This window comes from Malaclemys terrapin, chromosome 13 (assembly GCF_027887155.1).
Source record: "Malaclemys terrapin pileata isolate rMalTer1 chromosome 13, rMalTer1.hap1, whole genome shotgun sequence".
Taxonomy (NCBI): domain Eukaryota; kingdom Metazoa; phylum Chordata; order Testudines; family Emydidae; genus Malaclemys; species Malaclemys terrapin.
Window position 1 is genome coordinate 36,994,115 of NC_071517.1, and position 20,419 is coordinate 37,014,533.

General features: G+C 44.1%; 2 protein-coding genes across 2 annotated transcripts; both read right to left on the reverse strand.

Annotated features, from left to right (window-relative positions):
- Positions 1 to 3,433: 3,433 nt before the first annotated feature.
- On the reverse strand, positions 3,434 to 4,390 carry LOC128847350 (olfactory receptor 14A16-like). Its single transcript, XM_054046741.1, has one exon. The coding sequence runs from the start codon at positions 4,388 to 4,390 to the stop codon at positions 3,434 to 3,436; it is 957 nt and encodes a 318-aa protein (XP_053902716.1).
- A 14,336-nt stretch (positions 4,391 to 18,726) lies between these two features.
- LOC128848183 (olfactory receptor 14A16-like) lies at positions 18,727 to 19,707 on the reverse strand. The gene has a single exon (XM_054047997.1). The coding sequence runs from the start codon at positions 19,684 to 19,686 to the stop codon at positions 18,727 to 18,729; it is 960 nt and encodes a 319-aa protein (XP_053903972.1). The 5' UTR covers positions 19,687 to 19,707.
- Between the last annotated feature and the right edge of the window lie 712 nt (positions 19,708 to 20,419).

Here is a 20,419-nt window from a genome sequence, read left to right on the forward strand (position 1 = left end):
TCTCCTCTGCTCAGCCCCACTCCTCTGATATGGCCCCAACACCAGGAAACAGCCACCGACCCCTGGCTCCCAACACCTACCCATTCTCTCCTCATTCTCCCCATTGGCAAGCCATGGCCATCACTTCCTTTCTTCCCCGCTCTCCTCCTTTCTCTTCCTGGCCAAGCCCTTTTTCTGAACAGTATTTCCAGTGTGGCCTCTGCCCAGTGCCAACCAGCACACCGCTAACCTGGGGAACTCACCTCCACAAGGTATTGCTGAGATAAAATGGTCAGTGGGTGAGACATTGGCATGGATCACGAGAGCCTTCATGGTTACATTAGATCAGAGAATGAATTAAACTGCCATGGTGCAGGTCTCCAGCCAGCCATTAACTCACAGGGAACCTCCCTGAAATGGAGGTCAGTGCAGAATTGTCCACTGGGGTGGGGGTCCCTGTCCCTCTTTCTTCAGCAGCTGGTGCTGGTCCCTCCAAGAGTCATAGCTCTGAACTGGGCTGTTCCCAGGAGCCTATGGAAAGAGGCACATTTAGTCCCATAAATCTTTTCTGACTCTCAGGGCTGGATTCAGAAACTCCAGGGCCATGCATGGAGTGGGGGGGGGGCGCTTCAAAGAGAGGCTGGGACAATGGCATGGAACCCCTGGTCTGTCCCAGAAGAGGAGCAGGTGACTCTCGCTCAACCCCTTGGGAACAGGTAGGTGCCCACAGACAGGCCGAGGGCAGTCATGGTCCCCCCAGTCCTTACCTCCCCAGACAGGGTGTGTCTGCTTGGGTGAGGGGGTCGGGACTGCTGTGCTCTTCCCCTCCCCTGCACAGAGAGCCCCCTGATGGGGTGGGGTTGGTGGTGTGCTCCAGAGCAGTGGTGCTGGGAGTTCAAACCCCATGGAGATGCTTGGGGCACTTCCCTTCTCCCAGAGCCATTGTTTTAGGCCCTCTTCAGACTCAGGCAGACAATGCTGCAGCTGCTGCAGTGGGGGCAGATCTCCCCATCCTATCCCTATTGTTCCAGGCTGTGGGTAGTGCAGCATCTGTTGCTGGCTCCAGTCAGACCCAGGGCAGTGGACACCCCATCCATAGTACCCCATCATGTCCCAATCCTGGTATCTAGTCATGCCATTCTTGATGCGGTACAGCAGACACTCTTATATCAGGAGGTTCTCACTGGGATTCGCCAGGTGGGGAGAGGGTTGCAGAGGGGGGCAGAGAGATTGAGAAATGGGGTAGGAGATGCTATGGTCAGTGAGGGGCTGGGGGGCAGAGCACCCCTAGAGAAGGGCCTTGCTCCAGGGGATTCTGGGATTGAGGGTCCCAACACCTCATAGAGAAGGGCTGTGCCCTAGGGGATTTAGGATTGAAGGGCCCAGGACCACACACAGAAGGGCCACACCTCAACAGGCGCTGCTGTCAAAGGACCTGAATCTCCTCTTCCTTAGACCAGACTTACTCCATTGTAACACCATGGACTTACCTTGGGGTGAGTGAGGGGGAAATCAGCTCCATTGAGTCCAAAGTAGTTACTTCTAACTTTTCTTAACGTTGGTGTGTTTTGGTACTGATTTATTGTGCACAGAAAGAGATCAAACCAGGGCTCAGATCCTCACAGCAGGGAGTGTTTCCAATGCTCAAGGGCCACTCACCAGCTCTTTCAAGGAAATAAAGTGACAGCGTTATTAGCCAAAGGGTCTAGCTCTCAGTTAGGCCCATCAGCCTTCGAAGTGCTTGGAGTCGCACCAAATGGATTATGCTGAGCACGTGCATGGAGAGAGGATGAGCTGGTTGAAAGCTACCTCTGGCTTAAGGCTGTGAGTCCGTGAAGGGGGAATGTCCAGTAGTGGCTGACAAACCCACATGCCATCTGGGCACTTTGAGTTCAGATCTAACCCTGAGCCAAAATCTGAACCTAAGAATAATAAAGCACCTGGCTCTGTCTGAGTGTTTCCAACTGTGGGGAAATGTCACCTGGACACTGCAGGATATTTAGAAGTTGATGTTACAATTTTTGAAATACACTTACCCGCTGGGAGGGGAGGATGATGAGGGTGGAAGAGCTGGTGGGAATTGCGGGAGTGAGGTTTGGGGGGAGCAAGGGGAGGGAGGTTATGGGGAAGGGGACGAATAGGGTGGGTGGGTCGGAGATGAGTTGGGGGTCAAGAGATGAGGAGGGATGAGACACTGGGAAGTGAGGACATGAAGGTGAGTGACAGGGGACTGGGAGAACAGAGGGTTGTGATGTTCTGTCTCTTTCAATGTTCAGAGGGCCCTATGCTCTCTCCCCTACCAAGTGCAAAGCCTCACTTTCCTGTTAGGTCCAGTTTTGCAACGGGAACAATAAAGCAAGCACAGCACCCACTGCGTTTCCATCAGCGCTCTCTTTGCCTGTGTGTCTATCTCCTTCTCTGATGGATCCAGAACTAGAACAAGAGGCAGGGCGCCTGACAGCTGCACATTCCCCTCCCTTGTGTGTGCCAATATCAGGGGGCTCTTGATGCATCTATGACGGTCTGATGCCCCTCCCTCTCTAGCTTTTGTGATCTTGGGGGCTTTTTCCTTGGCTTGTGGTGGGAGGGGGGGACTGAACCTGTGTCCCTAATCACCCCTTCCAATGAGTGCCAGGGTCTGGGGAAGCGCCGCCCCTCGGGGGGGGGAAGCTGAGAAGAGGCAAAGGGGCCCATGAACCCACAACACACAGAACAGCCTGCTGGCACCTGGGTGACTGATACGAGTGGAGCAGTTCACACATCTCTGAGTGATTGTTTCAGGTTGTACCATCTCCTGCAGGTGTTTCTCACTCCGTTGAGAACAGCTCATTGAGATGGACAGGCCATTTCACACCTCACTGAACCTGTATTGCTGGAGATGGCTGTGTCCAGCTTTGTGCTGCACTTACTGAGAGATTTGGGGGTGAGGGGTTGATGTGACGGGAACCCAGAATGGCCAAGCTGTGCACAGAATGCAGCTCCTTTCTAGAAAAATGTGATGATTCTTAAAAGAGCCTTTTCCTTCACTCATCATCCATATCCATGGCGACCTACAGACGCCACAATGACCACTAACTCCGACCAACAAGTTTTCTTTCTGTTGAAAAACTAGGAAATAAAATAGCAAAAAACATCATTAGCACAGAGTTAAGGTTTCCCAGTGACAGCTCGTGCCTGTCCAGAAGGTCAAGTTCAGCTAAACTCACGCTTTTAACAAGGAAATGCAGAATTGAATTAAATGCCCTCATAATTTAGATAGATAGATAGATTAGATTAGATAGATTCTTATCTAATTCACAGAAGAGTAACTCCACTGACTTCAGTGAATTTAATCTGGATTATTACTACTATGAACACAACATTTTTGCATAAAAGCCTGCACATCACATTCCCATGGAGACAATAATGTCATCAGTTGATTATATCTGTAAAGAAGCACAGAATGAAAACATGGTCATGGGAGAAATCTGGAAATTTTATTCTTTTTGAATAACTTCCCCGCAGTCAGTTTCCTTAGGGCACCTTTGATTTCCTTGTTTCTCATGCTGTAGATGGCTGGATTCATCACTGGAGGCACCATGGAATAAAGAACAGCCACCATGAAATCAAAACCCGATGTTGAGCTGGAGGTGGGTTTCAGGTAGGCGAAGGTGGCAGTGCAAACTAACAATGAGACCACAATGAGGTGAGGGAGGCAGGTGGAGAAGGCTTTATGCCGGCCCTGCTCAGAGGGGATTCTCAGCACTGCTTTGAATATCTGAACATATGACACAATTATAAAAGCAAAACAGCTTAAACCTAAGAACAAGAGAAAAGAAGTAATAACAATTTCACTGACGTACGAGTCATTGCAGGTGATCTTGAGCAGCTGGGGAATTTCACAGAAGAACTGATCCACCTTGTTACCACCACAAAAAGGTAATGCAAATATGTTCCCAGTCTGCATAGTAGAAACAGGAATTCCACTGATCCAGGCACTGGCTGCCATTTGGACACAAGCTCCCCTGTTCATTATAGTCTCATAGTGGAGTGGTTGGCAAATGGCGACATATCGGTCGTACGCCATGATGGTGAGAAAAGCAAAGTCAGCCACAATGAAGAAAATGAAAAGAAAGACTTGGGCAACACACCCAGAATAAGAAATCGACCTGGTGTTCAATAGGGAGTTGGCCATGGACTTGGGGACAGTGACGGAGATGGATCCAAGGTCTAGTATGGACAAATTCATCAGGAAGAAGTACATGGGGGTGTGAAGGTGGTGGTCGACCACTACAAGGATGGTAACAAGGAGATTTCCTACCAGGGCTGCCAGGTAAATCCCTAGAAACACCACAGAGTGTAAAATCTGCAGCTCCCGAACCTCAGAGAATCCCAGGAGAAGGAAATCCGTCACGGTGGTGCGGTTGGACATTTTGTTTCTCAGTACATCATGGACTGTCTGTGGAAGGAAGGGCAAGGGCAGTGGTCAGGCTAGAGTCCTCCTACCTTCTCACCTCCGACAATCACAGCACTAGTGAGGAGCATTGTCACACCACTGTAAATTGCCACAGTTCCCTTACAGTCAACGGATGGCGTCTGTTTCCTCAATCTGAGGATCTGGTCCAAGTTGAGGCTTCACAGAACGCAGTGTAAATATGGAACAAATTACAACCCAAACCCAACAATCTTAAGAATGATGGTCATGCTATTGCAACAATGGAGAGCCAGGTCAGGGAAGAAGAATAAGGCTACATCTACACTACGAGCCAGGGGAGTGATTCCCAGATCACATACACTACTTGCAATAGCTCGAGGATGGCTAGCACAAGTCTAAAACTTAGTATAGCCATAGCAGAAGGGGAAACTGTGCTGAGTACATTGCCCCAGGGTTCAGGTGGGTTTGAATTCAGCATGGCTAGTGCAGCTACACTGCTCACCAATTAATCTCACCAAGCTCGTACACGAGTACATGTATGCAAGCTGGTGAATCGCAGCCCTAACTTGCTGAGTGGATGTAACCTAAAAGACTTTGGCTAATTTAACCAACAAAATGCCAGCTGAGAGTGTTCACTCTCTATAAACACATCAAGGGGGTAAACACCAGGGAAAGAGCAGAGCTATTGACGCTAAAGGAGAATGTCAGCACAAGAAGGAATGGGGATAAATTGTCCATGAGTAAATTTATCTTGGAAATGAGAAGGAAATTTGTCCCCAGCACGTCTGTGATGATTCCACACTGAGTCTGTGCAGAGATGGCCTGCTACCTGCTTACAGATTGATTCATGGCCCCTGATACCAGCTGCACTTGCATCTCTGTGTAATGATGGGCTAGGAGCATCCCTCTGTTACTGCTATGGTTTATCGTTTCCTTCTCTACCTTCATGTCTGTGCTGTGCAGGTCAGTGGCAATCAGGAGACCTGGGTTATGTTCTTGTCTCTGTCACTGACCTTCTGGGTGACCATGGGCAAGTCGCTTTCCCTTTCTGTGCCTCTGTTTTCTCTCCCCCACTTTGTCTGCCTTGTCTACTAGGACTACGATCTTGGTTAGGGAGGGGCTGTGTTTTACTATCTGTATGTTCTGTGCACCTGTTTACCCCATTGGTGTTCAGCTGGCAGCAGTATGGGACAGAGAATATGGGGCTAGAGCAAGGAGATCTTGATTCTGTTTGGGCAGGGTTGAGATAGACAGGCTTCATGTGGCTGGTGCAACACTGACTCCATGTTTACAGGTGCTAGTGTGTACAAAACACAATCTGCAGGCTTTGCTGCTATCCTGTTTTTTTTACCTTTCCATAACTATTTCTTTGAAACAGAAATAAACACGGTTGCAATAGAACAAACAGGTTTGGAATGGCTGTATTATTAAATATAAGAATAATGTTTCCCACCTGTGTTTAAAGCTCAATTTCCAATTAGGGGCGGTCGGAGATTTTCTGCCCATTTTTGTTTTTAAAATGGAATTTCAAACTAAAAAAAAATATCCAGGTAAAATTTCTGCTATACTTGAAACATTTTTTTTAACTGAAAACCTCAATTTTCTTTTGTTGGCAACATAACATTTTCATTTAACACTGGTATTTTGCTAAAAACAAATACGTTTGGTTGCCAAATCCTGAAATTTTTCTGAAATTGGGTATCTCAGGCAAAGTCAAAGTTTTGCACTGATTTTTTTCTCTGACTGGCTCTAACTCTCTGACGTAATTGGCAGCAAAAGCCTTAAAGGGTCCAAATGATCATTTATGTTTAGGGTCTTACATTTGCTCTGTATATTAATCCATGACTATATTTAATTGAAATACTGAATTTACTGTGCTAGTCACTGTGGATTTTTCCCCAAATTGTGATGTATTCGATCTTCCAGCACCAGGATGTTTTGGTCATTATTTCTCTATTTCCATTTCCCTACCACTCTAGTATCTAGAAGCCAAAGACCCATCTATGTAAGAGCCCTTTCAACCCTCACTCTGAGAATGAATGGACAGAACTAGACTGAAACCTGTTGCGGTCTGTTTAAGAGCTGTCTGGTGCTGATTTTGAGCTTCCCTGACACTAGAGGGCTGATGCTGTAGAAGGCTGTCTATCCATATCTATTTTCTAAGGGCTTGCAGGGACTCACTCCCTGGGGCCTAAACAACTCAGAAGCAGAGGCCCAGAGGCAAAATGTTATGAATTCATGGATTTTCAAGCTAAAATATAAATATAATCCTTTAGTCTGATATCTGCATGGCACAGGACCTAGGATCTCCCACAGCTTCTGTAATTTCCTTGGACCAGGATTACAAAAGGATTTAGGCACCTAAAGATGGACACAGGCACCCAGTAAGATTTATCAAAGTTCTTAAATGATGCAGCAGCATTGATTTACCGGGTCTGGTGAAGACACATTACATCAATGGGAGAGCGCTTTCCCATTGATATCATTAATCCATCTCAAAGAGAGGTGGAAGATATGTCGAGGGGAGAGCGTCTCCCTTCGACATAGCATAGTGTGGACACCGTGGTAAGTGGATCTAAGCTACGTTGACTTCAGTTACGTTGTTTACGTAACGTAAGTAGTGTATCTCGGATCAACTTAGCATGATAGACCAGCCCTAAAACAGTTCAGAATGTAGTTTCACATTTATGTTCTTAAATATTAATAGCCCAAAATATGTAATTGAAATACCAAACTTACTGTGCTGGTCTTTGTGGAATTTGTCTCAGCTTGTGATGCAGTCAATTCTCAGGCATCAGAATTGTTTGGACATTATCTGTCTATCTATCTATCTAGCACCCATCACTGTGTTATCCAGCAACCCTTTGCTGTCCCCTTGCTGTATGTCCTGAACTGCTGGCTCTCTCTGAAGTTCCTAGCAGACCAGGATCTACTCCACAGATGGGAGCTTGGCTGAAAGGCAATGGACTAAATGGAATCAGGGACTGAAAGCCCCTCCCAGCTCTAGAGCTGATCCCAGCTTGTGCAGGCTTCAGGCATGTTCACAGCCCAGCATGTCCTTGCTCTGGGGTTAAACAGCTGAATCCAGTCTCCAGGGCTGTGAGCCCAGCTTTGATTTCAACACAGGAACAAACCATCCTGACAAGCTTGCCTAGCTGATCCTAAACGCACAGAGGTGAAACAGCATCCATCCTGGATCTCTCATGATGACAGCATCCCTGGAAGAACCCTTGGCTAAAAACAAGGCAGGGCAGAGTCTGAAAGGGTACCCCAAGGTGTTTGCAGAAATAAAATATATAGCACAGACATGTAACTTGCAATAGCTAAGAGCCTAGTGGCACCAGAGCCTCAGTTGGCCTAGAATAGCCTGTTCCCTCATTAACCCCACATAATTACCTCTGGGAGAATAGAGATTTTTTTTTTCTCTTGCATTGCACCAGCATCTTCTGGGATGCAGCCACCAGAGGTATCTCCTGCTCAGGCTGAGCCAATTGCTTGAAGCAGGTCACTAGGAGGTACCCTGAGGCAGAGACTAAAAACTAAGGGCCAGGTACAAAGCCAGTGGAAATTGATACAGTTCCATTGACTTCACAGTAGTTGGATGATTTACTCCAACTGGTCCTGTGATTTGAAAGGAGATATGCTGGTTTACACCAGCTGGGGATCGGCCCACCACAGAGTTTCAGATCTATATTCTTTGCATGTGAAAGTGATGTGAAGCTGATTCCAAAGCTTCTAACCTGTCTGCACTTTCTTAGGTCTTTGCCCCTTGGGATTAATTACAAGTGAAACTTTTAATGGTGATGGAGAGATTCATTTCTACTCGGGATAGAACTTGGGAGGAATTCAGTGTTGCTAAGATTTTCTGTATCTGTTCTTCAACTTCTGAATGGCCCAGAATCAGTCTTTCTTTCTTTCTTTCTTTCTTTCTTTCTTTCTTTCTTTCTTTCTTTCTTTCTCAACATTTACATTGTTTTTCCTCTTACTGCAGACAGCACTAAACTAAAAGGCTCATTGGGATGCAGATGCAATGCTGCATGACATTTTAAAAACCTGTAATTCATATTAGTTGCCCAGCATGTGTAAATTGGCTGTAGCTCCTTTGGAGTCCAAGTCCATGATGCCTACTCTGCAGAGTGTTAATCACCTACTTCATGTTAATTATCCACTTCATTTTAAGTGGTCTCCTACAACGTGTGATCTTCTTAGTGTCACAATATGTGCCCTCTTGTATTTAGCTTGGACACTCTGGTTCTCTTCTCCAAGACCCAAGGAAGAGCTCTGAGAAGTGTGAAAGCTTACGCCTTCCACCAGCAGAAGTTGCTCCAATAAAAGATGTTACCTCACCTACCTTGTCTCTCTCAAAATCTTGACAAGTCTTGCAGGACAGTAAACCCATTTCCCACCCAAAATTACTCTTCAAGTATTCTTCTGTGGTCTGTGTCTGGTCACCATGTACATGTAGACAACAATAAAATTTAGCTGTTGATCTCAAAGTGATTTATCAAGCAGGGTCGGTATCATCAGCCACATTTTCCAGATTGTACAGAGAGGGGAAATGACTGACCTGAGATCACACAGCTGCTCAGAGGAACAGAACTCAAGTGTACTCAGTCCCAGTCCCTTAGTCATGTTGCAATGACTGAGGAAGGATGTGCCATTCAGTTGAACCCCATGCACTGCTACAGACTAGTGACTGAATGGCTTGGCAGCAGTTCTGCAGAAAAGGACAAAGGGGTTACAGTGGACGAGAAGCTGGATATGAATCGACAGTGTGCCCTTGTTGCCAAGAAGGCTAATGGCATTTTGGGCTGTATAAGTAGGGGCATTGCCAGCAGATCCAGGGACATGATCATTCCCCTCTATTCAACATTGGTGAGACCTCATCTTGAGTACTATGTCCAGTTTTGGGCTCCACACTACAAGAAGGATGTGGAAAAATTGGAAAGAGTCCAGTGGAGGGTAACAAAAATGATTAGGTGGCTGGATACATGACTTATGAGGAGAGGCTGAGGGAACTGGGATTGTTTAGTCTGCCAAAGAGAAGAATGAGGGGGATTTTCATAGCTGCTTTCAACTACCTGAAAGGGGGTTCCAAAGAGGATGGATCTAGACGGTTCTCAGTGGTAGCAGATGACAAAACAAGTAGTAATGGTCTCAAGTGCAGTGGGGGAGGTTTAGGTTGGATTCTAGGAAAAACTTTTTCACTAGGACGGTGGTGAAGCACTGGAATGGGTTACCTAAGGAGGTGGTGGAATCTCCTTCCTTAGAGGTTTTTAAGGTCAGGCTTGACAAAGCTCTGGCTGGGATGATTTAGTTGTGGAGTGGTCCTGCTTTGAGCAGGAGGTTGGACTAGATGACCTCCTGAGGTTCCTTCCAACCCTGATATGCTATGATTCTAACCTGGAAGACCCAGCTCAGATCCCTGCTTTGCCACAGATTTCCTGTGTGATCTTGGGCACATCACTCTCTTTGGGCCTCAGTTCCCATCTGTAACATGGGTATAATAACACAGCCCTGCCTAATAGGGATGGGGTGAGGATAAATACATTAAAGAGGTATGGGTTAAAACAGAGGTGGTTGGAAATATTTGTACTTTATGAAAATTTTGACTTTTTCTCAAAAAAAATTCTAAAACTGAACATTTTTGTGTGAAAATTGCCAGAAACTATTAAATTAAATTTAAAAATTCAATTTTCAGCCAAAATGTTTCCTTTTCCAGATTTCATTTTTTTTTTTAAAGAAAAACTGAAAAATTGCAAGCATAGTAGACACTTTGTGTGATTTTTTTTTCAGTGAACCCTGTAATTTTCTATTGGAAAAGGTTTGATGGAACATTTTTGAGCACTCCTGGCGCAGATACTGCAGTCATGGCAGGCAGGTAGACATACTCTAGATAGATGGAATGGTGAATAATGGGACCGTTTTTCCTGGTCAGCTTTAGCGTTCAGTTATGATGGTTCCCTCAGAGGGAATCATGAGGCTATTTTTATTATCAGATGAAATTCATTCCTGGGCACCATTTAATTTGGTGCTTGAATGGGAACTGAGTTATTCTGAAAATTCTGGCCTAAGGGGTAAGTGTGACAGAATACACTGTAGCTGTTAATTTCAAAAAGGGGAACTACACAAAAATGAGGAGGTTAGTGAAACAGAAATTAAAAGATACAGTACCAAAAGTAAAATCCCTGCAAGCTGAGTGGAAACTTTTTAAAGACACCATAATATACTTTTTAAAGACACCCTCAACTTAAATGTATACCCCAATTTAAAAAAACATAGTAAGAGAACTGAAAAAGAACCACCGCGGTTAAACAACAAAGTAAAAGAATCAGTGAGAGGCAAAAAGGAATCCTTTAAAAAGTGGAAGATAAATCCTAATGAGAAAAATAGAAAAGAGCATAAACTCTAGCAAATGAAGTTTACAAATATAATTAAAAAGACCAAAAATTATTTTCAAGAACAGCTAGCCAAAGACTCCAAAAGCAATGGCAACAAAAATTTCAAATATATCAGAAGCAGAAAGCCTACTAAACAAACATTGGGACCCCACTTCTTTAGATGCATGGAGTGAAAGTTACAGATGCAGGCATTATTATACTGTCACATGAAGAGAAGAGAGTTACCTCACAAGTGGAGAACCAGTGTTGGTAGGGCTAATTCGATCAGGGTTGATGTAGTCCATTCCCAATAATTGATGAGGAGGTGTCAATTCCAGGAGAGGCAAACCTGATTTTGTAGTGAGCCAGCTACTCCCAGTCCCTAATCAAGCCCAAATTAATGGTGTTAATTTTGCAAATTAATTTTAGTTCTGCAGTTTCTCTTTGAAGTCTGTTTCTGAAGTTCTTTTGTTCAAGTATGGCTACTTTTAAATCTGTCATAGAATGTTCAGGAAGATTGAAGTGTTCCCCTACTGGCTTTTGTATGTTACCATTGCTGATGTCCAATTTGTGTCCATTTATTCCTTTATTTAGAAGAATAAATCATCCCAGCCAAGGCTTTGTCCACCTCCCTAGGTAACCCGTTCCAATGCTTCACCACCCTCCTAGTGAAATACACCAAGGTTAGAACAAAAGGACCCCAGACAAGTAACTTACATCAGTGTTTATATTACTACTGAGTGTAGCCCAGAGACTTTGGGCCAGAACAACATCAGTATTATACTGGTGATGTCAGTGGATCTACTCGGCATTGGTGCTGGTCTAGCTGAGGTGGAAAATGTGACCCTTACATCTCTGTCACCCTCACTTTTTCCAGAGTGCTGTCAGCCAAATCTGGATCCTTGTGTGCACTGGCCATTGGCCAAATCCTGATCTCTTAGAAGTCAGGGGCTAGAACCAGTGACTTCAATGGGATCCAGTTTTGGCCTCATTATCCCAAATCAGATTTTCTTTAGGAAACCCTGGAAAAAGTTTCTCTTCAGAACAGCCTTTCCACCACAGCACCAATGACACAGCTTTTACATAATCATTTAAGTTAAAATCATAAAAAGATGCCTCCCTGAGGCTCTTTGTTCCCCAACACAGCATTAATAATACAATAATACCCCAACAGTATATAAATAATCATTTCAGCAGGTACTCAGCCATGCAGAAACTTCTTTTGCACCCTTTTATCATTGTGGGGAGCAAACCTTCAGTGCGCTCAGAAAAACCTCATCAAAGAGATGATTTATGGGCACTCCCGAGAGAGGATAAACATTGAAAATCCTGTTGAACCAAACACTCACCATCTTTCCGGGCCTTTCCACCTCCAAAACCACCTGGAACAAAGAAACGAAGAGACAAAGTTTGTCTGGATTTTTACTAGTGTAAATTATGCATAAACAGATAGCACGGTATGAAAAGCCTGCAAACCACCTTGCCTCTAGACTGCATCAACATGCAGAAAGCCTTATAAGGCAGTCACTGTCAAATCCAATTTTATAAGAACTTACTGAGGCTGTTAAGAATGCTGGAGACACAACTCAGTTTATGTGAACCAACATGGCTGTTGCATCATATCACACACTATAAACAAGAGGCCAATGTTAAGTTCATTGTCACTTGTTAATCCTGAACTTGGGGACTGGTTTTGAACAAGACTGGCAAATGCTCACTATCTTTCTGAAAAAAAAAACTCAACTGACTCTCCAGAAGTATGTGGTGCAACAGTGAAAGACTCAGCAGTTGAAAAAGTGAAGAACTCTCTCACCATATTCAAAATATGTGAATACATGGCTGATGAATGCACCAGTGCAAATAGGCATCAAGTATCAAGTATTAAGTCATTGTGTATGTCACTGATGTTTGTGGTAGGCCAGTAGACGCATTTCTGGTGTTCTGGTTATAGAAGACACATCAGCTGCATCTGTGACATCTTAGAAGAGTTAAATGCGTGTAAATTGAACCCCAAACAGATAGCTGCTTGTGCATCTGATGAAGCTACAAACATCTCGGGAAGACATAGTGGAGTACAAGATTTGCTCAGAGAAAAGTGTAACCCTAATCTCTCCTATACACACTGCAGAGGCCATCTACTCCAGCAAGTGCTAGTACAAACTGCAGAATCTTCAAAAGACATTGAAAAGGCATACATGTAATGGCTTTTTCTACTCTTTTTTTCCAGCAAGAGTCCAAAAGGGCTGAAACTCTTGGAAACAAATAAAATATACACTGGGATTGAAGTTCAAATTAATCCAACCTGGGAAAACCTGCTGGCTTTCTCATGAATGATCCTTGGCTGTTGTCTTAAAATTACTGCACCTGTTATTACTGGCTTTGGAAAGTATCCACCAAATAGGACAGATCTAAGTAGTGAGGCTGGTGGATTACTTTTGCTACTATGTTCAGAGAAGACTATTGCCATTCTCTCTCTCTTGTAAGTCTCCTGTTGAAACCACTTGGGTCATTATACAATGTCATCCAGGCATCTGCTGGAACAGTAGAAGATCTTTGTCCAGCAATAGAAGCTAGCCTTGGATTAGTCAGATATATCCATTGAAAATGTACTGGAAGAAGCAAAGACACCAGTTCAGAAGTTGACTAATGAAGATAACTTAATATATTGACTCCTTAAGTGAAAAGGACAAGAAGTGTTTGTTAAGCCAGCTGAAAAAGTACACAGACTTGTTTCTTACAAATCTACAATAGCGATTTCTAGATTCTATCAACCTCCACGTCATTTTTAGAAAAACAACAAGGAGTCTGGTGGCACCTTAAAGACTAACAGATAGTCATTTTTAGAGATGCCTGTCTTATAAAACACTGAGAGATGAGTGGAATAAGGCACTACCAGCAATGGGGTGGCCATGTGATCAGGACAGAAAAGAGAATTTGAACATAGAGTGTAATATCATACAATGAACGAGTGAAGATTTAACTTCAACTTCTTTATCATCACTAGTGGTTCGACCCAAATTTTGTGCTATGTTTCCTGGGATGAAAGATATAGGAATTCATCTCTTTCTATTCCCAGTCACAACAGCTATCGTTGAGTGTTCCTTCTCCTCATTTTATTTTCTAAAAGAAGTCACCTTCTGCCGGATCATCAGCATGTCGTGAAGGACTAGAAGTAACAGACACACAAGAAGACACCAAAGAGTGCAAGAAACCAAGACAGATGTAGATACTGTGCTTCCTAGTAAGCTTGAGTAGCCAACTTTAATTTTTTATGATGATTTTAAAACATGAGTTCAATTTAAAAAAATGGTCGTGAAACATTTTTCAGTTTTTACTACGTTGCCATACAGCCCACCTGTGCACTCACAGTCTCAACCTTTGTTTGCCCTCCCCTCCCCCTCCCACCCCGAATATTCCAACACCCTCCTTAATTTCAGTTCCTGGGGAAAACACAGTGTAGGGAGGTCCATGTGATTATCTCCCACTGCCTCCCTACAGTGATTTCTCCCCAAAGACCCAGCCACAGTCCCACAGCCTCCTCTCCCCACAAACCCAGGAGATCCACCCCCTCCCATGCAGTCCAGGCAGGAATGTGTTTGCTGCAGGGAGCTAGCATGCTCAGCTGGAGAGTAGCTATGTGAACTCTCCACACCGAGCGAACAGGAAGAGCAATGTCAAAACTTCCTGGTGCTTTGAAAGAGGAGGGGAGCATGCCTGTGTAGCTGGATGCAGGGCAGCAGAGTTCAAAACGGTGACCAGAGCGGTCACGGTGGGCATTCTGGGGTACCTCCCAGAGGCAAGTTACGGTGATGTAAGGAATGTAGTGTCTACACTGACGCTGTGTCGCTCTATCTATGTTGCAAAAAACTCTACGCCTCTCATTGAAGTGGTTTTATAATGTTGGTGTAACAGGAGAATTAAATCAGTGGGCTGAGAATTGCAGTGTGCACAGCACCACTGTTTTGTTGAAAGAAGCTGCCTTTAGTCAACAAAACTGTGCAATGTAGACAAGGCCTCAGTGTCATGGCTAAATATGAGGTAGAACAGATAGTTTAGCATAAGTAGTTAGCGCATATTCCAAGGAACCATTCAAGATGAAGTGTCACGTTAACACTCCTCTGGTCATAGAACAAAACAGAGCACACAGAAGCCCAAGTGGCAGCTCTGCAATCTTCCCCCACTCTACACTCTCAGGAAATGTGCCTCTACTCTGCCCTGGAAGGACCCTTTCTGTACATAAAAAGAAATTCCCTTCTCCATATCCTTGTATGCTTCCTTAGTAATGGACCACAAGGGTGCAAATTATGGCCAGTAATGTTGATAATAGAGTGATGGGGAGACATCCTCTGGGAACTGGACAAAGAACCCCAGTGCATTTTGTACAGGCCACCCTAAAGAAATTGGGAAGAACTAACCATTATTTATCCAGAGTGGAACAGCTTCAAATGGAGTGACTGTGGGAGCCTCACATCAGAACACCCCTAACACTGACAATGTCAACAGGGGCACTGGATCCTTTCTCTATGCAAGCCCGTATCAAGGATGATGTCGCTCTCTCCTCCATTCATCAGTGAGGTGTCTAAAGTCACTGACACACCAGGTCCCAGAATCCTAATTATTGAAAGAAGCCAGCAAGAGTGGAAGAATGACTCCCCCCTCTATTGAAATGGGGTACTACCGGTGCTGTAAAACTCAGTGATTCCAATCCAGTATTGATGTCAGACGGCACAACTTTAATGTAGGTAACATTGCTCTGCCAGTTTACATAAGAGCTGAATTTGTGCTGTTCCTCGCGAGACCCACAGCTTCAAGTCTGGAGACTCCTTGCAACTTCTCAGAAATGCCGTAAAATCAAGTGACAGCAATATTTGTGTTATTTGTTCTTTTGGACTCATAAGAAAGCCCAAACGCTAGACCTCCGCCCAGTATTGTAAGAATATATGTAAAATACACTGACTTGGTCCACAAAATCCTCATCCATTCATGCTGGGAAACATTCTCCTTCCTTCAGCATAAAACTCTCCCATTAACTGACTGTAATTTTTCACCATTAACCAATGGCAAAATTTCCCCCATCAGTCAACGAGAATATTTTCCTCCTTCAACCAGCTGTAGACTTCTCTGCCCTCCACTAACCAGACAAATCTGTCCTTCACCATCCATAGACTCCTCTCCCCTCTACCAATTATTAGATTATCCTCCATTCACCCACCAAAACATTCTCCAGCAGAAACAGCCATAGACCTGCATTTGACAACAATCACAGACCTTCCCTCCTCCTTATTCCCTATTCACCATCCATACAATTCGACTTAACCAAACTAGACTTCTTCCCTTTTCACTGACCAGGGGATCATTCCCCATTCATTGACTTTAACATTCTCCCTACTCCACCAATGAAACTTCCATATAATTTTCCCATCAAGCCAGCTAAGCCCTAAGGAAAGATTGGGAGAATAGGTAGGCCAGCAGCACATCTTGAAGGTCAACAGACTTGGTTTGCAACTTCAGAAGACAATTCCACTCTCAATGAAGCATCATTGGTTTGCTCAGGTGCCTCAGCAGATTACTGTTGCCCTGGTCTCTACTTTAGGATGTGAGGAGGGACACTGTACCTTGATGTTTTCCAGTGAGGCCATAACAACAAACAAAGCTTGAAAGCAGAGCTGGCCAAAACATGGGATTTCCGCTTTGTGGGAAATGTTGCTATTTCAAAATTTCCCTCTAACTGAAAACTCTGAAGGTCGGAGGGGGGGGGGGGGATGTTTTACAAACACCAACACATGGTGCTTCAGAAACAAAATTTGCTCCACAGGCATCTGCTGAGTGAAATTGACATTCTTGTCAGTTTCATGGCTGCTAATAGGGGCAGAATGTGAGTTTCACTCAACAACTGATTCCAGGTTCCCAGGCCAGCTGGTTGCCCAGACTATGTGTCTCAGTGGCCATTTAAGGAAGCCAGCTGCCCTGGAAGTCTGGAAGCCCTGGTGTTCCTGGGCCAGGGCCTTCGGCATGCTGAGATTACCCTCGAGCCACAGCCTCTGGGAGCCCATACCAGGGTCTTCAAACTTCCAGCTCCTTAGCAGCTCAGCTTGGCAGGCAGGCAATCCATTGCCAATCTGACCTTTCTTCCCTGAAAATCCATCAAACCTGAGATGTTTCTGTGAATCATTTTGGGTTCTATGAATCAGCATTTTTGGACAAAACTCTGTTTCAGCAGAAATTTTCCATCCAGCTCTAATTGTGAGCTACCCTGTGATTTACTTCTGACAGAAGCTGAAGTGAGCTCCTACTCTGTATCACTGGAAAAACTGAAGGAATACAGAAAAATCTTTTTGTATGAATAATAACTTTGCTTTTTCAGGAAATGTGATTCAGCTGAGTTGATGGCCCCAGTGCGAACATTCCAGCCGTGCAAACAGGAACGTTTCTGGAAACAGTGACATTTTGGCAAATTGGACGGGTTTTGGTCAGTGCACGCAATGGCACTTGCATGGAAGCTAGGGAAGAAACACACCATGTTGGTCAACATCTTGGTGATGAGCATGCTGGTGAGCAGGATTTCCAGGAGGGAGAGGTTGATGATGAAGAGTCGTAAAGGACTGGTAAGTCTGGAGAAGAAGGCCCAGAGATTCTGGCTTTGATATAAAAAATTAGTTTATGTTAATAATTCAGACCCAAGAAGGGGAGAGTAATTCCAATGCACCAATTGTAAGGCTTTATTTGACTGGGAAAGGAGAGAAATGGAGACAGTGTCAGGGTCTGACACCAGTTTCTTGTTAGCCTTAAGCCCTATGCATAACCCTAACCCATATCCAAAGGGACTTAAGCATGAGTTTACCTGTAAACCTTCAATGGGGCCACTCATACGATTAAAGTAAAGACTGTGTTGAAGTGGCTGTGGAATCAGGGCCTTTGTACAGAGTATTCAAAGGGAGTGAGTTTTAAATTGATAATCATGAGTGTTTGGAGCAGATCCTCAGCTGGTGAAAATTCTCAGAGATCTATTGACCTCAATGGCGCTATGACAATTTAAACCAGCTGAGGACTGGCTCCTTGATTTTTAAGGATCCCGAGTGTGATACTTCCATTTGTTCAGAGAAACGAAAGAGAGCATGTTAAAAATGTATCCTGTCAAAACTGCTCAAAGTTCAAACACCAAGTATTTTAGGATGAACTGTTTGTAAATGACAGATAGAGTAAGATATAGCCATAAAAATCATTGTTAAATAATGTTTAATAAGGAGTATTTATAAGAAAATCATGATCTGGACATAGACAATCATTAACAGGAAAAGAAGCACAATAATTTGCACAATAATCTCCATAGATTATTCATTATTTACCTAACTAGCTAACATAATTCACAATCAAATAGAAATCTATCATTATGACTCAATGAGGTTGTCATTGTGGGGAGCAAACCTTCAGCTCACTCAGAAAACCCCATGAAAGTGATGACATATTGGCACTTTCAAGAGAGAACAAACATAGAAAATCCTGTCTAACCAAACACTCACCATCTCCCCAGGCTTTCCCACCTCCAAACAAACGAACCAAACCACCAGCCAACCAGTTAAGAAAAAAAAGAAAAAAAAATCTGACAAACAAGTAAACAAGAAATACAAAGAACAAATGCATTGATATCTCAATCAGAAATTACCCCCCAAAATAAGAAGAGCCAGAGACCTCACTAGGGACTTTGCTATGGCTACTGAGTCTATGGGCAAGGTGTTGAGATAGTATGGTGATGGGTAGCAGTGTATGATAGATAGATTCTGATCTTATTTACATTGGTGTAAACTTTTAATAACTTCTTTTTTCTTGAGTCATGTTTGTCTGGAGTTTTACTAGTATAAATACCCAATTCTGCATAAACAGATTGAACAGTATTTTCTCATGGAGGCAATAATGTCATAAGCTGATTATATTAAGAAACAAAGAATGAAATTGTTACTGAAGGAGAAATATGGACATTTTATTCTTAGAGAATAACCTCTGACCTATCAGTTTACTCAGTGCACCTTTGAGCTCCTTGTTTCTCATGCTGTAGATGATCGGATTCATCATTGGTGGCAACACAGAATAGAGAACATCCACCACTAGATCCAGACCTGAAGTTGAGCTGAAGGTGAGTTTCAAGTAGGCAAAGGTCCCTGTGCAAATAAACAATGAGACCACAATGAGGTGAGGGAGGCAGGTGGAGAAGGCTTTATGCCGGCCCTGCTCAGAGGGGATTCTCACCACTATGGTGAAGATCTGAACATATGACACAATTATGAAAACAAAGCAGCTTGAGGTTAAGCACACACTAAAGACGAGAATCCCGACTTCACTGAGGTCTGAGTCAGAGCAGGCGAGCTTGAGGAGCTGGGGGATTTCACAGAAGAACTGATCCACCATGTTGCCTCCACAGAAGGATATTGCAAACGTGTTTCCAGTGTGCACTGCAGAGTAGAGAAAAACACTGATCCAGGCACTGGCGGCCATTTGGACACAAGCTCTTCTGTTCATCACTGTCTCATAGTGCAGTGGTTGGCAGATGGCGACATATCGGTCGTACGCCATGACGGTCAGTATGGCAAAATCCGCTGAAGCAAAGAAGGCAAAGAGAAAGACTTGGGCAACACATGCAGAATATGAAATCGATCTGGTGTTCATGAGGGAATTGGCCATGGATTTGGGGACAGTGACAGAGATGGAGCCAAGGTCTAGGATGGACAGATTCATCAGGAAGAAGTACATGGGGGTGTGAAGTTGGTGGTTGAGCGCTATGGCTATGAAGATGAGAAGATTCCCAACCAGCGATAAAAGGTAAAGCGCTAGAAACACTACAAAGTGTAAAATCTGCAGTTCCCGAACATCAGAGAATCCCAGGAGAAGGAATTCGGTCACGGCGGTTTGGTTGGACATTTTCTTCCTCAATATGCTGTGTGACGGCTGTGGAAGGAATGAGAAAGACAATGGTCAGGATTAGAGTGATACAGGGAATAGCCCTGATTCCCCTTTCTCTAATATCTCATTATATGAATGTCAAAGATGCACAGCACTCGTCACTTACAATGTTTAGGTGCTGTTAGTGCTCTCGCATCTGACAAGCAATCAGTCCTGTTATCAAACTAGTGTAATTGGGTCAGCTCCTTTAAAGTCAATGGAGCTTCATTACTTTACCCCATCTGAGGATTTGGCCCAAGATGTGGTTTGTTAAAATGCAGTATGAAGAATGGAACAGAGTACAGTCCCAACCCAAAAAATCGTCCAAAGGAGGTCCCTCTGTTGCGACCATCACCAAGCTCACAGCTTGGTTATGAAACAGATAGACTAAAATGCCAACACATTTTAAATGCGTGTAATAATGGACTAGCAGCATCCCTCCAGCACCTCTATGTTGTATCGTTTATTCTGTGCTGTGCAGTGCAGGGGTTGTCAGGACACTTGGGCTATACTTTGGTCTCTGCCAGTGACCTTTGGCCAGTCATTTCCCCTCTTTCTGCCTCTGTTTCCCCCTCTGCCTTTCTCTGCAGTGTCAACTAGAACTGTAAGGGCTTTTGGAGAGAGGCTGTGGGGCAGATTTTTAAAGGTATTGAGGCACCTAGTGAGGTTCTCAAAACATATAGGCCCCCAACACCCCTTGAAATTAACAAGT